General features: G+C 42.4%; 1 protein-coding gene across 10 annotated transcripts in view; it reads left to right on the plus strand.

Annotated features, from left to right (window-relative positions):
- The window catches only part of tacc2 (transforming, acidic coiled-coil containing protein 2), an 82793-nt gene extending 69346 nt beyond the window's left edge, over window positions 1-13447 (plus strand). For 6 of the 10 annotated variants that reach the window (XM_083775667.1, XM_083775671.1, XM_083775673.1 and 3 more), the window contains 8 exons: window positions 487-546; window positions 3761-3904; window positions 4981-5057; window positions 7875-7918; window positions 10661-10821; window positions 11312-11418; window positions 11736-11856; window positions 12253-13447. In XM_083775667.1, the coding sequence (XP_083631793.1) occupies window positions 487-546; window positions 3761-3904; window positions 4981-5057; window positions 7875-7918; window positions 10661-10821; window positions 11312-11418; window positions 11736-11856; window positions 12253-12318 (780 nt within the window). In that variant the 3' untranslated portion in view covers window positions 12319-13447. Of the gene's footprint in view, window positions 1-486; window positions 547-2814; window positions 3099-3760; window positions 3905-4980; window positions 5058-7874; window positions 7919-10660; window positions 10822-11311; window positions 11419-11735; window positions 11857-12252 lie in introns of those variants that run through there. The other 4 variants (XM_083775670.1, XM_083775672.1, XM_083775674.1 and 1 more) reach the window with 2 other exon arrangements.
- Window positions 13448-14174: the final 727 nt, after the last annotated feature.

Below are 14174 nucleotides of genomic sequence, written 5' to 3' on the forward strand. Positions count from 1 at the left end.
CCAGCCAATGGCCAGCTGGGCCCAAACGGATTTAGAAAGATGGCTATTTACAATTCGAGGACTGACAGGCTTCATCTTACGTCCATATCAGACCCCGGAGAACGCTTTGCCCATATTTTCTTTACAGTCCTACAGGGCAGGCATGAGTCCAACAACACCGTCACTCCCGACACGCGCCGCCCGCTAGTCACCCGTTGCCGGTCACAAATCGCCCCGTGGCTTGCGCGTGCGGTTAAGGTTAGTTTATGTCTAGCCCAAACAACAAGCACCCGCATCGTGGGGATACCTCACTGTCACTGGGCACGGGAATGGGTTAGCCTGCTTTACGGTATGTGATCGGAATGTGATCGCGGAATGTGATCGCGGGTGGACCGACGAAATCCAACCTGGTTGCCGACCGCGTCTTCAAGCGAGCCCTTCCCCCCCCCCCCCCCCCCCCCAGTCCTTTATCCCATATCTCATCCTCTTGTCTTGCACGATCCACAGTCTCGCCTCAAGAAACCCAGTCCTGGAAGGTGGAACGTGGACGGTTCGCCCCTAGGCAAAGTAAGAAGAGCAATATTAATGTCCCGTCGCTGTGTGTCCAGTGGTGGGAAAAGTACTTGCGTGTTTTCACTTTGACCCCGAGTTAAAAACATTCACTTTGAAAGAATATATATTCAAAAGATTTGCGCCACATTTTTACAATTTTTCAAAAATAGCAGATCCACAAGCTCATAGCGCGCCACCGAGTGGCGCGCTATGAGCTTGTGGATCTGCTATTTTTCAATAGCTAAAGTATAACGTATAATGCTTAAAACACCCAAAGGGGTTCCCGCCCAAAATGGGTTAAGTGAAAGTATCAATACAGTAGCAATATAGAACTACTCTGTTACAAGTAAAAGTCCAGAATACTGCATAGTACAAAAGTATTGTCATCAAAATGTACTTAAAGTACCAAAAGTAGAAAGTACTCACTATGTCGCATTTTAAGTTTTCAAATGGCCAAAATGTATATTGGGCTGAAGTGGATAATGTAGTAGTAGTAGTGGCCGTCAGAGAGAGACCATGGCACAAGCACACCACTGGATCAGGTGGTGCTGAGCGAGCAGTGCTTTGTGTGGCTGTGCAGTCCAATTCGTTATGGTATAATAATCAAAGCAACTAGTAACTAAAGTTTTCAAATAAATGTAGTGGACTAAAAGTAAAATATTTTGCCTCTTGAGATGTAGTGGAGTAGAAGTAAAATAGTATTGGAAATTTGGAAATACTCAAGTACAGTTCTAAGTTACTTTCCACCACTGGCTATGTCCCGCACCCTAATCCCAACTAAAGCTAGACCCCAGTAGTGTGACCGTGATATCCAGCTGGTATCAAGGTGTATGTGTTTTATTCTAATCAATGCGTGTTGATTAGAGGAAAACACATACACCTGTTGGTATCAAGGTGTATGTGTTTTCCTCTATCCCTCGTTTGCTGCCCATCTGTAGCCGTCACGTTGTCCTCGTGAGCAAGTGAAACCCCGGCATTGTTTTATGTGTGGTTTGTTATGTGGACTTTTCTTTATACAGGAGCAAGCCTTCAGTTGTTCTTTGTCTTACTTTGACTCAGTTATTTGTCTTCCATGGGTGCAACTGCCGGTGTGCAGGAACAGCTTGGATTGTTCTTAGTTTAACTCAAAGTTCCAAGGGAAGATATCAGTGTAAATGGTGTAGTGCTGGTGAAGAGTCTTGAGCTCTCTTGCAAAATTTAATTGATTCATACTGTAGATCGTGTAATTGTGATGGTGCGATTAATGTAAAATACAAATATATATATTAAGTTATTCAGTTAAAGTGATTCTGAACTAATAAATATATATATATACCGTGTATGTATGTGTATATATATATATATATATATATATATACGGTATATATATTTATTTATTAGTTCAGAATCACTTTAACTGAATTTCAGCCTTTGTGGGGGGTATTTATATGCAAATATCATGACCAATGGCATTGCAATTGCAATGAACACCAATGATGCCGTTTAGGTGAAAAGAGAACATAAAAAATATATATTAATTCATTAATATGTTGTATTATTACAACGCTGGGTGTTACAGGGTTAATTGTCACTTCCATAACACAGCCTCGGGCATACATGGGGGTGCAAAACGTTCTCCGCAACTGCAGGTCACATTTAAAAACAACAGACACTAGAAAGAGGAGTTATTTCATGAATGAGTAAGATCGTTGTAGAACAGGTTCACTTAAACCCCACTGGATTGGGAAGGGTAAGCTCAATCAGTGGTCGAGTCCCTTAAAAGGACCATAAGCTCTGCAAAGCGCCGACAGTCACCTGACTGCATACCCTCTGCAATATGTTACTGCTATAGCTCAGTATGTCGTCTCTCCCTACGTGTCTCCACTCGATCCATCAAATCATCCTCTATTTCTGCCATGCCCCAGCCTCCACAGGGAAGACTCCATCCCAATCTGAGGGAGTTTCAGAAGAGACCAAATGATGATATACAACCAATATGTAACTACTGGCGTTTAAATGTGTTGCATTAAGAACGTCAGTCAGTCAGTCCCGTTGTGCTGATGTTTGGGTGATTGTTGCCGCCATACCCCTGCAGGCCTGCACCATCTGACTGAAGCCTCTGATTCATACTTTGTCCCACGACAAAAAATAGCAGATCTACAAGCTCACAACAAGGCGTTGCAAGATCTGCCATTTTTTGCCAGATGATTCGCACAAGATGTCATCTCTCCATTGTGCAAATTGCAAACAATCTGGAACCAATGGAACATAATACTATATACACCGGTTATCTTTTCTATATAGAGTACAGATGTCCTGACGTCCTCGTTCATTCCCTGGTTCACGGAAGTCATCTTTCTATGGAGAATAACATCGGGTCGTCCTAGAATCGTCTCATAAGAATCGTGGTCCAACAAGCAAACTGTCCGAGGGATATTGTCAGGGAGGTGGCTGTGTATCGTTTGCGATAGTCAGTCAACTCGCATTTGATACGGTCTGTTTCTGGTGGATTTTTTTACTAATTTGGCGTTAACTAACATTAGCGTGTTCTCACCACCAGTTGTTGCTTCATATCCATAATGAGTCAAACCCCCGGGATCATTTTGATCATTTTTGGAACACAGTTCTTAGTTGACGGCGCAATATTAAACGAGTCAAAAAACCCTATAGGATGCGTATCAGACTTCGATGCTCTATTGTGATGTACTCCTTAATATTTAACTAACACCAGTTTTCCATATACTACCTACTCAGAGCCCACCCACCCTAGCCCCCCCTACTACTGTATTGTGCATTTGAAACTAAGTACTGCACCCATTTGATGCAGTTGTTGCTATATTATAATTCCACTGCCCTTCCCTCCACTCCCCTTTCCTTGCCTGGACTCAATCACATTCAAGCTACTGAGATGAGCAGGTGATCATAATCAATCAAGCCGTGGGCAGCATCAGCCAACGCACTTGTGTCACTATTGTGGCGTTTGAAGACTGTTTCATCCAATCATGTTCCAGCTGTTCAAAGTCTTCAGGAACATCGCACAGCCCGCCATTTTGCATACTTTTTTTTTTTTTCTTTTTTTGCTGTGTGGCATTTATTTTTATATATAGCTTGATGCTGCCTTCTTGTGGTTTGGTTTCCGGAGTCTTGTGTGTGGCCCCTGTGGGCGTTTTACAACACGTCTCATGTTTTACCGAGCCTGGATACCTAACTGGCAGGCTATGTTTCCTTTTTCCTCCACTCCACTACGCAGCAGAGAGACGTGCCGTCGCCAGTAGAGAGCGCTGTGTCCAAGAGCTCCGTCCACACGTCCAGGACCTCCACCTGCTACAGCGAGGGGGAGAGCCCTTATCTGCCCCGAGACATGGAGGGCTCCCTGGGCATCGCACGAGAAGAGGTGACCCCGTCCACTACCACTTAAACCCATTCTGACCTGAGATCAGATTCTATAAATGTCTTCTACATACTGACAGTTTTCTGAAAAAGCTATGTTTCTATGTCAGTTGTTCTTCGATTTTTCAAAAATAGCAGACCTACAAGCTCGTAGCGCGCCACTCGGTGGCGCGCTATGAGCTTGTAGATCTGATATTTTTAAACTTAATGTTAACACCAAAATGGGTTCCTGCCTAAAATGGGTTAAAACCAAAGTTAGGTGCCGGTATGTAACTACGGTTCTATGAATCACAAATGACCGACCAGAGCACTCTTGTCACTCAGAACCCCCGTGGTCTCGCAAGAGGATTCTGTAGAGACTGAGCCCCTGGTGACCTCCGGAGGACATAGGCTCTTCTGGGTCATCACGGGGTCAAAGTCGACGTTGTTGGTATAAAATACTCGACTGCGCATGCGTGCGCATGCGTTCAGTGCTGGAAGCGGTCAGCAGGGATGAAATGGAACCGGGAAAGCATCTGTGTATTTTTTATTTTATTTTAGCAAGTATACAGTATTATATATATTTAGCACATTGGTTGGCTATTCAAAATAGCTTGTAGATCTGATATTATTTTAAAGTCGTGGACATTTATGCATTTATGCTCAATAATTTCAATAATTTCTATCATCATTTTGGGGGTCCTTTACATGAAAATGTTGTGAGCAGCACTATAGCACGATTTTCAAAAAAACAAGATTTGGAAGAGTCTTCCAAAGACTAGAATTGACCTCAGGTCTTCCAAATAATGGCCCGGTGCAGGCCAGTGCAAAAATAAATAACCGCAAATAGCCGTCCGGTTCCTTTTAAATGCCTGGGGTACAAATCGATTTTGCGTATTAAATGCCCAGGCTACTATTTGGAAGTATACAATGGGTTAAATACTACAACCACTGTGTTCTGTGTGCTTATGACACAACTTTTAAGATGAGAAATGTACCATATAATATTTCCAGGTGAATTAATCACACGGAAATAACATTTCTGGTGTCTTAAGGACTTTTATTTAAGACTATTAATCATTTGTTTTCCATTCTCGTCAGATTGTGAGCAAAGAGAAAGAGGTCCTGGAATGGCAGAGGAAGTACGAAGATAGTCGACAGGAGGTTGTAGAGATGAGGTAAGTGAGCGCTGTACCACTATTTTGTACCGGTTCCAGTTAAAGCCCGCCGACCACGACCGCTTGCCGGTACAATGTTGCGTGCGTGCGTGCTTGTTTTCGTTACACTCACCCTCCCTCATGTACAAGCCGCGTAGCTCATCCAAGTGAGAGCACCTGTGTCATTCGCTCCCCGTCTGAAACGGCCTTTAAAGGTATATTCAGTGATTTCACTTAATTCAAATATCACTTCTTTTTTGTTTTGTTGTGATAATCCTCTCTACTATAGAGTGTGCTGACCATATAAGGAGTTCCTCCCTGTCCCCAGTTAACCCCTGGGGGTCAAAAAACCTTGGGTTTAGTTTTTGACTCTCTATCCTGATTGGACGAAAGGCTGGGTCCCAGGCCAAAAACGAAACCTAAGGTTTTTTGAGTGAAATCACTGAATATACCTTTAAAGGCAGTAGTGAAACGGAAATGGTGGACATTTTATTTTGAAGTTTCAGACTGTTTCAAGTTGAAACACCGCTCTGAAGTTTCTGAACCAATCAGAGCGTCGCATCCCTTCAGGCGATGGGACGGTAGCTAGGGACGGTTGCTATGCTACACGCAGTACGCATGGAGTGTGTTTGTTTACAAGTCAGATGGTCGGCCTGCTGTACCAGTTTACTGATATGTGGCTTATTTCTACCCTATAACGTTTTCAGATACATATTTTAGCGTGATGATTAAGTTGAAACCGAGTGATACACTGTCTGGATGTTATCTTGAATGGGAATAAAAACGGAGGATTTCTGTAATCAGTAGCAGCTGTATTGGACGGATGCGCAAATATTTTATTGGCTTTTATCGATGTGGGCCTCGACACGTCATCACGCAGTATGTTTTCAGGAAGTACTTTTGATATAAAAATACACAAAAATGTGAATTTGCCCATTTTTTTGGCATCCACTGTTAGGTATGCCCATATGATGACCACGGATATGGTCTAAAAGTGTGATTTCACTGCGCCTTTAAACATGTGTGGTAGCTGTGTAGACCATGGAACTATAAATGGAATTGACAGGTTGTTGTTGTTTGCAATCCTTCTTGGAAAAACCACTAAGAAGGACTTGAAGCCTATGTTAGAATGTTGAAATTGTGGTCATCTGGCATTCATTAAATCGGAAGCTGCCTCCATATTTTCTGTGTCAACGAGTGGGGGGTGGGTGAGGGTCCAGCTGGTGTAAATAAGACACAGATTACTTCACTGGACTGATTGGACACAGGATAAGTAGGGGTTAATAAGCTAATCGGGAGACGTGGCTAATCAATCCGCTTAGCTCCCTTCAGCAACCTAGCTTTTCCCAAAACAACATCTCCTGTTGCTCCCTTCAGGACGTAGTGTGGTGTCTGCAGATGTTTGTGATAATATACTAAATATGGCATACAGAAATGTGATATTTATATGTATATATATATTTATATGTATAGTGTATGTATAGTTTCATTATATAGATATTCCACTGTTACTTTCTTAGCTTACGCATGTTTCATGATATTGATAAATGCTTTTATGTGATGTATTCCCATGCTTTTGTTCTTGCTTAAATGTAAGTCGCTCTGGATTAAGAGCGTCTGCTAAATGCCTAAATTGTAATTGTAAATTGATAATATGAATACAGTGTTATACATAAATATACATTTATATTAATTGGTATAGAGACATTATAAATTGTATTAGTAGCTGGGGTTGGACTTTGAATTTTGGCGTGGTGTTAGGTATGGGTATAATGATTTAAAAAAGCTGTGCAAACGTATTGGGAGCGCCCCCTAGTGGTCTGTTTACACAGACCACTAGGTACACTTATAGGTATGGTTGAAAACCCAAATAATTGATAAAAAGAGATTTTGTTACTATTGGGTGTGCTAAATAACATACACATTTTTGGGGAAAAATTAACAACCAGAAAGGCATCGTTTTCAAGATGGCGTCCATGGTGGCTAAAATGCCTATAAACTGGGATTTAATATGTAAAAAATCATAACAATTATGCACTTGGTAACTGCTTTTTGAATTTTGGCATGCTGTTAGGTATTGTCATAAGGTTTTCAAAAACCATTGCAAATTAATTTAGCTCGCCCCCTAGTGGTCGGTTTGCAATGAAACCATAGGCATTTTAAGCTCCCGGCAGCTCCATCGTGGACGGCCGCCATCTTGAAAACGATTTATTTCTAGATGTTTGTTTTTCGTAAGAATTTTGTATGTTATTTAGCACACCCACTAGTAACATAATCCATTAAAAAATCTCTTCTATCAATTATTTGGGGTTTTAACCATATACTGACATATCTAATAGTGGTTTCATTGCAAACCGACCACTAGGGGGCGAGCCAAATTAGCTAACACCATGCCTAACACCATGCAAAAATTCAAAAAGCAGTTACAAAGTGCGTAATTGTTATGATTTTTTACATTACATTTTAGCTAATTTTAGCCACCATGGATGCCATCTTGAAAACGATGCCTTTCTGGTTGTACGTTTTCCCTAAGATTTTAGTTATTTAGCACACCCAATATTAACAGAATCCATTGTAAAATCTCTTTTATCAATTATTTTGGTTTTCAGCCATACCTATAAGTGTCTAATATTTGGGTCTGTGTAAACAGACCACTAGGGCGCGCTCCCAATACGTTTGCACAGCTTTTTAAAATCATTATACCCATACCTAACACCACGCCAAAATTCAAAAACTAGTCACCAAAAGCCGAAAGTGTGACCCCAGCTATAGATAAAGTGTACGTATGTTTTAACAGTATGCCATAATCTTATTTATCACATCCTTTTTCATCCGTAGGAGAATTGTCGCAGAGTATGAGAAGACGATAGCACAGATGATTGGTGAGTTTAAGATTATAACCAGCTTTACAGAACAATTATCAAAGATAAGGTCAAGGTCAAGTCACGGCTTACCTGACCAGTGTTGCCCTTCAGTGCCCTTTTAATTTAGTTAAAACCAATTGATTTTGTCCACCCCCACACCCCCCCCCCCCCCCCCCCCCCCCCACTGCTTTATATGTTGTTCAATCTTTTTTCAAATTACAACAATGCATAGTGTTTGTTTTCCCTAAAACATGCTACTAATTTAAAAATTCTAATCTATGTATTGATTCACTGACACACTGGCATTCAGTCCCCTAACACTTAACCTATTTAGGCCTGACCTCAAAATAAAAATAAAATCTTCTAAATCCTCTAGTTTTCTGAATTTATCACGTTTTTCTACGACACACAAGCTCGTAGCGCGCCACCGAGTGGCGCACTATGAGCTTGTAGATCTGCTATTTTTCAATAGCTAAATTATAACGTAATAACATAATATAAAATTAAAAAAAAGGGGTTCCCACCCAAAATGGGTTAAACCCTAACCCTATGTGTCACTGGTGAGAATAGCCTATCTACAAGCTCGCAATGTATCATGCTGTGAACGTGTAGATTGGCTATTTTCGCTATTTGGGAAAATATTAGCCTATAAAATAGGGATGCCAGGTTGATCTGCACTGAATCACGATGCTAAACAGAGGAAGAACTGCCTCATTTTTCATCACACTTGTCCTTTCTCTGTGGCCTCATTGATCAAAACCACCTCACCCCACCTCAGCACTGCATCCAACTCTCACTCACATCCTCCACACCACCTCCGGACATTTCTGAAGTTCTCCTTCTGACTCTGCTCTCGGATTCCATGCCATGTTTCTCTGGGGTTTTTGGGCGATTGTCTTAACACTGCTGTCTCACCTGTCCTTGCCCTCACAGCTTGACTTAACACAGTCCCTTCTTTTCTGCTCTGCTCCCATATTTGCCCCTAACTGTTTGATAACCCTGTCACAGGCATGCCAGGTGAGTAAAAGGGGAATGTTCTTTCAGTCGTTGTGTGTCAGCTCCCATCTGTCCCATATGTGTCCGTTAGAGAGTTGGGGTGAGCAGATGTGCTCACGTCCTTTCATCATGTCTAGTGACATCTGTGTGACTCCATTATTTTTGACCTCCATGTTGTTGAGACCTTGTCCTTCAAGTCAAATGTGTCAAAAGCGTGGGCGGGCGCTCCGGGTGGGGGCAGGGGGGGTGACGCTCCTTGTGTTGCAACAAGCCATTATGTACGTCAGTACTTTTTGTTTTCGTGTCTTATGGCCTCGTTCACCTCCTGTCATGAAGTGTTGCGGATCTGAACCCTAAGTCACTTAGGCAGAAGTAGTGACTTAATCAGGTCGGGTCATCTAAGCCTACAATGAGAAATGGAGAGCTTGGCAGAGGGTTTCTGTCTTTCGATTCCTACGGTTCTAGAAGACTGTCCGATGCCAACTCTTTATCTACACTATCTCTATTGTTTTACCATTGTTTGATCTGTTTCGTCTGCATGCTCCATGTGAAACACACTGGCATTCAGTGTGTGTGTGTGTGTGTGTGTGTGTGAAAGTAGGTTTATGAACCCTCATAAAACAAACAATGTAGTTCAGTTCAGTAGTATACTAACGACACACTAATCCATTCTAATGTAATGATGTTGTGTGTGTGTGTGTGTGTGTGTGTGTGTGTGTGTGTGTGTGACGTGTGTGCGCGAGCGCGTGTACGAGAGAGAGAGAGAAAGGGAGCGATCACACCAAGACACGTTGCTAGAGCATCGCCAGAAAAACTGTTGTTTTTACGCCATGCCTGTGTAGTAGCCTCTGTCCGTTACCGGCTGCAGCGCATATTTCTAGCAATTTTAGATTCACATAAATGTTGAAATATTCACCGTTTTCATTACAATGCTTTCTAACCGAGAGCCAGCAGTAGTTAAAAAAATATATATATATGTATTTTTTTTTAAATCCGTCAACCTATTTGCAAAGATGTTTCTAAACTGTCCACGCCTGTTCAGACTCATCTCGGTATGGTCACCCCTAATCCCTCTATCACGCGTCATCACAATGTTTCGGTGTGTGTGCGGCGTGTGCCCACTGGATGGGAACCCGTTTTGGTGTTTTAACTAAGCATTATGTTATACTTTAGCTATTGAAAAATAGCAGATCTACAAGCTCATAGCGAGCCACCGAGTGGCGCGCTACGAGCTTGTAGGTCTGCTATTTTTGAAAAATCGTGAAAATGGGGCGCAAATCCTGACAGAAAACTGTCAGGATTTAGAAGACATTTGTGACTCAATTTGACTGAGGGACTGCCATTAGATTTTTTTGAATTTTCGTTTTTTGTCATATGAAAGCAGGGAATCATAGCTTCAAATTGACATTGGTTGTTCAGTTTGGCCCACCAGTTTTGGAGATATGGCTTATAGAGTAATGTCTTGCAGAAAACAGCGAGTTCAGAAAACAGGCTTGAAAGGTTCACTTCTGTGGTCTCTAAAATTACACCTAGCTACATGTTTGGATATTAATTTCATATTTACATGTCGATTTCAGCTCTGACACTTATTTCAGACATGCTCTAGTATGTGCCTGTGCTATTAACAAGCTGTAATTTGCGCGATGGCAGTCTCTCAGTCAAATCTGGTCACATTTTATAAATTTCGATGGACAGGCCTAAATGGGTTAATGGCGTCCAGCCACTTGATGTCACGTGCATGTGTGTGTGTGTGACTCCCGTCAGACGACGAGCAGAGAGAGAAGTCTCTGTCCCACCACACCATCCAACAGCTCATCATAGAGAAGGACCAGGCTCTGTCCGACCTCAACTCAGTGGAGAAGTCCCTGGCGGACCTATTCCGCCGCTACGAGAAGATGAAAGATGTTCTGGAGGGCTTCCGGAAGGTAAATAATGCAGTATATAAATACCTGTACAGTATACAGCCTTAGATATAGGGCCCTCCTGGTTGTTTACTTGTTTCTAGAACTGGCCTCATTACCTGGGGAGTTGGGGCTTTGGAATGCCCTGCCTCAGCAGCTAAGGCTATAGCTAAATTAGTCTTCATTAAAATCACGTCTGATTCCTTTACATTACAGTTTGTGCCTCTTATGTCTGTTACATCCGTCTTGTTTCTATCTTAATTTGATAGTTGTTTTGTTTAACATTACTTGATCTTCTCATTTTAATTAGCTGTTTTATCTTTTCTTTTCTTTTTTGTGTTGCTCTTTTCGTTTCTTTATTTGACCTTGTTGTGTGAAATACTTGGTTGTTTTGAAAAGCACTTCACAAATAAAGTCCTCTGAGCGCACACACACACACACACACCACTCCGACGACATGAACACGCCATTCGGTCAACCTCTCCTTTCTGATGGCTTCCTGTTGTTTTTCCAGAACGAAGAGGTCCTGAAGAAGTGTGCTCAGGAGTATCTGTCCAGGGTCCGCAAGGAGGAGCAGCGCTATCAGGCCCTGAAGATCCACGCCGAGGAGAAGCTAGACAAGTGAGCTTTTACAAAAAATAATATGTTAGGTGTCGTAAAGCCTGACTTATTTACTTATATACAATACTATATATATATATAAGTATTGTGCCGAAAATAGCCAATCGACAAGCTTAGTGGCGGCTTAACATGACTTGTCTAAGTTCTAATGGAACTCTTCTCCACTAGTCCCGCCATAATATATTCGTCTAGTTTGTATTTAGTTGACGGAAGTGTCGATACATTTGGTCATATTTTTTTGCTCAGTTTTTATTTAGTTTTCAGTGAAATATTTCTTTTAAATGACCTCCTGACACGCTGCGGCTGCATGCTTCCAGGGCCAACTCAGACATTGCTCATGTGCGGAGCAAGGCCATGCAGGAGCAGGCCGCCCACCAGGCCAGTCTGAGGAAGGAACAGATGAAGGTGGACTCTTTGGAGCGAACCCTGGAGCAGAAGGTCAGTGGAATGTCTTCTAGTTATTATTGACATGCAAGTGCTGGACCGGAAAGTTCTGCACTCGTTGGAACGTAAGATTGTGTGTGTGTGTGTGTGTGTGTGTGTGTGTGTGTGTGTGTGTGTGTGTGTGTGTGTGTGTGTGTGTGTGTGTGTGTGTGTGTGTGTGTGTGTGTGTGTGTGTGTGTGTGTGTGTGTGTGTGTGTGTGTGTGTGTGTGTGTGTGTGTGTGTGTGTGTGTGTGTGTGTGTGCTGTAGCTTTTAATCCCTATCTCTGACACGATAATTGGGAACGTAAATAATATAACATTTCATCCAAATACTTACTAACTAAATATTACAAACAAGTCAGAACTAGGAAGGAAACATAATGAGGTCACGACACCGTTCTCTCCCGCAGAACAAAGAGATCGAAGAGCTCACGAAGATCTGCGACGAGCTGATCGCCAAGATGGGGAAGAGTTAGCAGCGCGGCCCCATCCACCATCACGCCAGAACCTCACGGAGAGAGGTGGCGACTGGTGGGGCGCAGGAACCTGGAGGAGGACGTACCCCTCCTCACTGGACTGTTGGACAACCAGTAAGAACCTGGAGGAGGAGGTACCCCTCCTCACTGGACTGTTGGACAACCAGGGGACAATGTGACCCCTGGCAGTTCTCTTTTCTCTGCTGACTTTGCCCCCACACACAGTCTCCACGGGAAGCGGGGCGTCCAATTTTTATCACCCTGTATATTTTGATGTGTTTATGTTTTCCTGCGTCAGGGTTCATGGTCTAAACACAAAACACGTGGAAAATGTGTGCACGCCATGTTGTTGTTTGCGTGTGACTGTGCGAGAGGATGAAGACGAGTGTGATGGTGAGTGTGGGATCATTTTGAGTGAGTGAGTGAGTGGGTGTGAGAGAAAGAGTGCATGAAATCGTAAGAGTGAGATGCGCAAATAGCCGATCTGCAGGCTCACGACATGTTGCGCCGTGAGCTTGCAGATCGGTTCTTTTCGCACGAGCGGCGAGAGAATTGTTTGTGGGTTAAACGATCTGATTTGATGATGATGTTGCCATGACGGCCGCTGATGGAGAAGACTGTTTACCCACTCCTGTTGTAGTCTTTTATAAATACAAGAGAAAAAGGAAAAGAGTTAACAGATATATTACCTAGATGAATCGACAAACTGTCGACTTGCACCACCAAGGAGCGCACAAAACACAGCTAGCTTACTGCATGTGAACGGGGAATGATATATAGTACTTCTGTTTGTAAATAGAGAATCCCCAAACTGCACCTGCATTTTTGATATTCTGACAGTCGAAACCTGCTTACCCCCTGTGTAACCTTGTAGATACTATGTGCGTATTTTGTGTCATAGCTTTCTTGATGAAATTGTGGGATTTTATTTTTTTGATATAAAGGAAAACTTATTGTGACTGTAATCAGTTGTGACCGGGGTAATTTAATTTTGGATGGATAAATTATGTCCTTATGTCCTGCGATGTTCGTTTTTTTTTTGTCACACTGAAGAGCAGCTCATAGCGCTTTGGCACAGCTACTGTACAGCATCTGCTTACAACGTGCAATAAAAGATGGCAATACAATACACGGCGGTTGTTTACTTTCACTCCACGTACCGTATCGTCACGCTGGAAACCAAAAAAAGACTGGTGTTTTGCTCACAATTGCACCACAGCGGGACGTCTGGTCGATGCATTTCAATGAGAATGCCCAGAGCAAAAATAATTCTCATTTCTGTGCACGGCCAGTGTGAACAGCTCGCATTAACTAGTCTGCGCACCTTTTGGGTTTCAAGCGGTGATATAATCATGTAAGACGAACTGTATAACCCTGTGAAAGCTAGAGTCGTTGCACTCCCATTAAGACAGGACCTGAGACCGTGTCTCTGTGTTGGCGTTCCTGTGCAATCAGCTGTGGAGATGGCTCAGGCCATCTTAACGGGGTTTCAAAGCTGATCTATAAGTGGATATATATGCAGATGGGAGGGAGATTTTCCCTTGGTGTGTCACGTTCAATCAGTTAGGTGATGTAAACGTGTGTGTGTGTGAGAGATTTTCTCAACTGTTCAACAATAGCCGTTGTTTCCTATGGAATGACTTCCCTAACCAACCAAAAAGTGGACTTTGTAATTGTAAGAACAATTGGCAGAAAAAGGGGTAAAAGATGAAAAGAAGAAAAATAATCACAAAATTATTAAATAGTATGCAAGTTTTCTTTCTCGACGATGTGTCATTGAGGTCTTAAAAGTGTATGTGCATTGTGCAAGATTAATACTAATGGTAAAATACTATAAATACTATACTGCAAAATGG

The sequence above is a fragment of the Protomyctophum parallelum genome (assembly GCF_964188405.1).
Source record: "Protomyctophum parallelum genome assembly, chromosome: 10".
Taxonomy (NCBI): domain Eukaryota; kingdom Metazoa; phylum Chordata; class Actinopteri; order Myctophiformes; family Myctophidae; genus Protomyctophum; species Protomyctophum parallelum.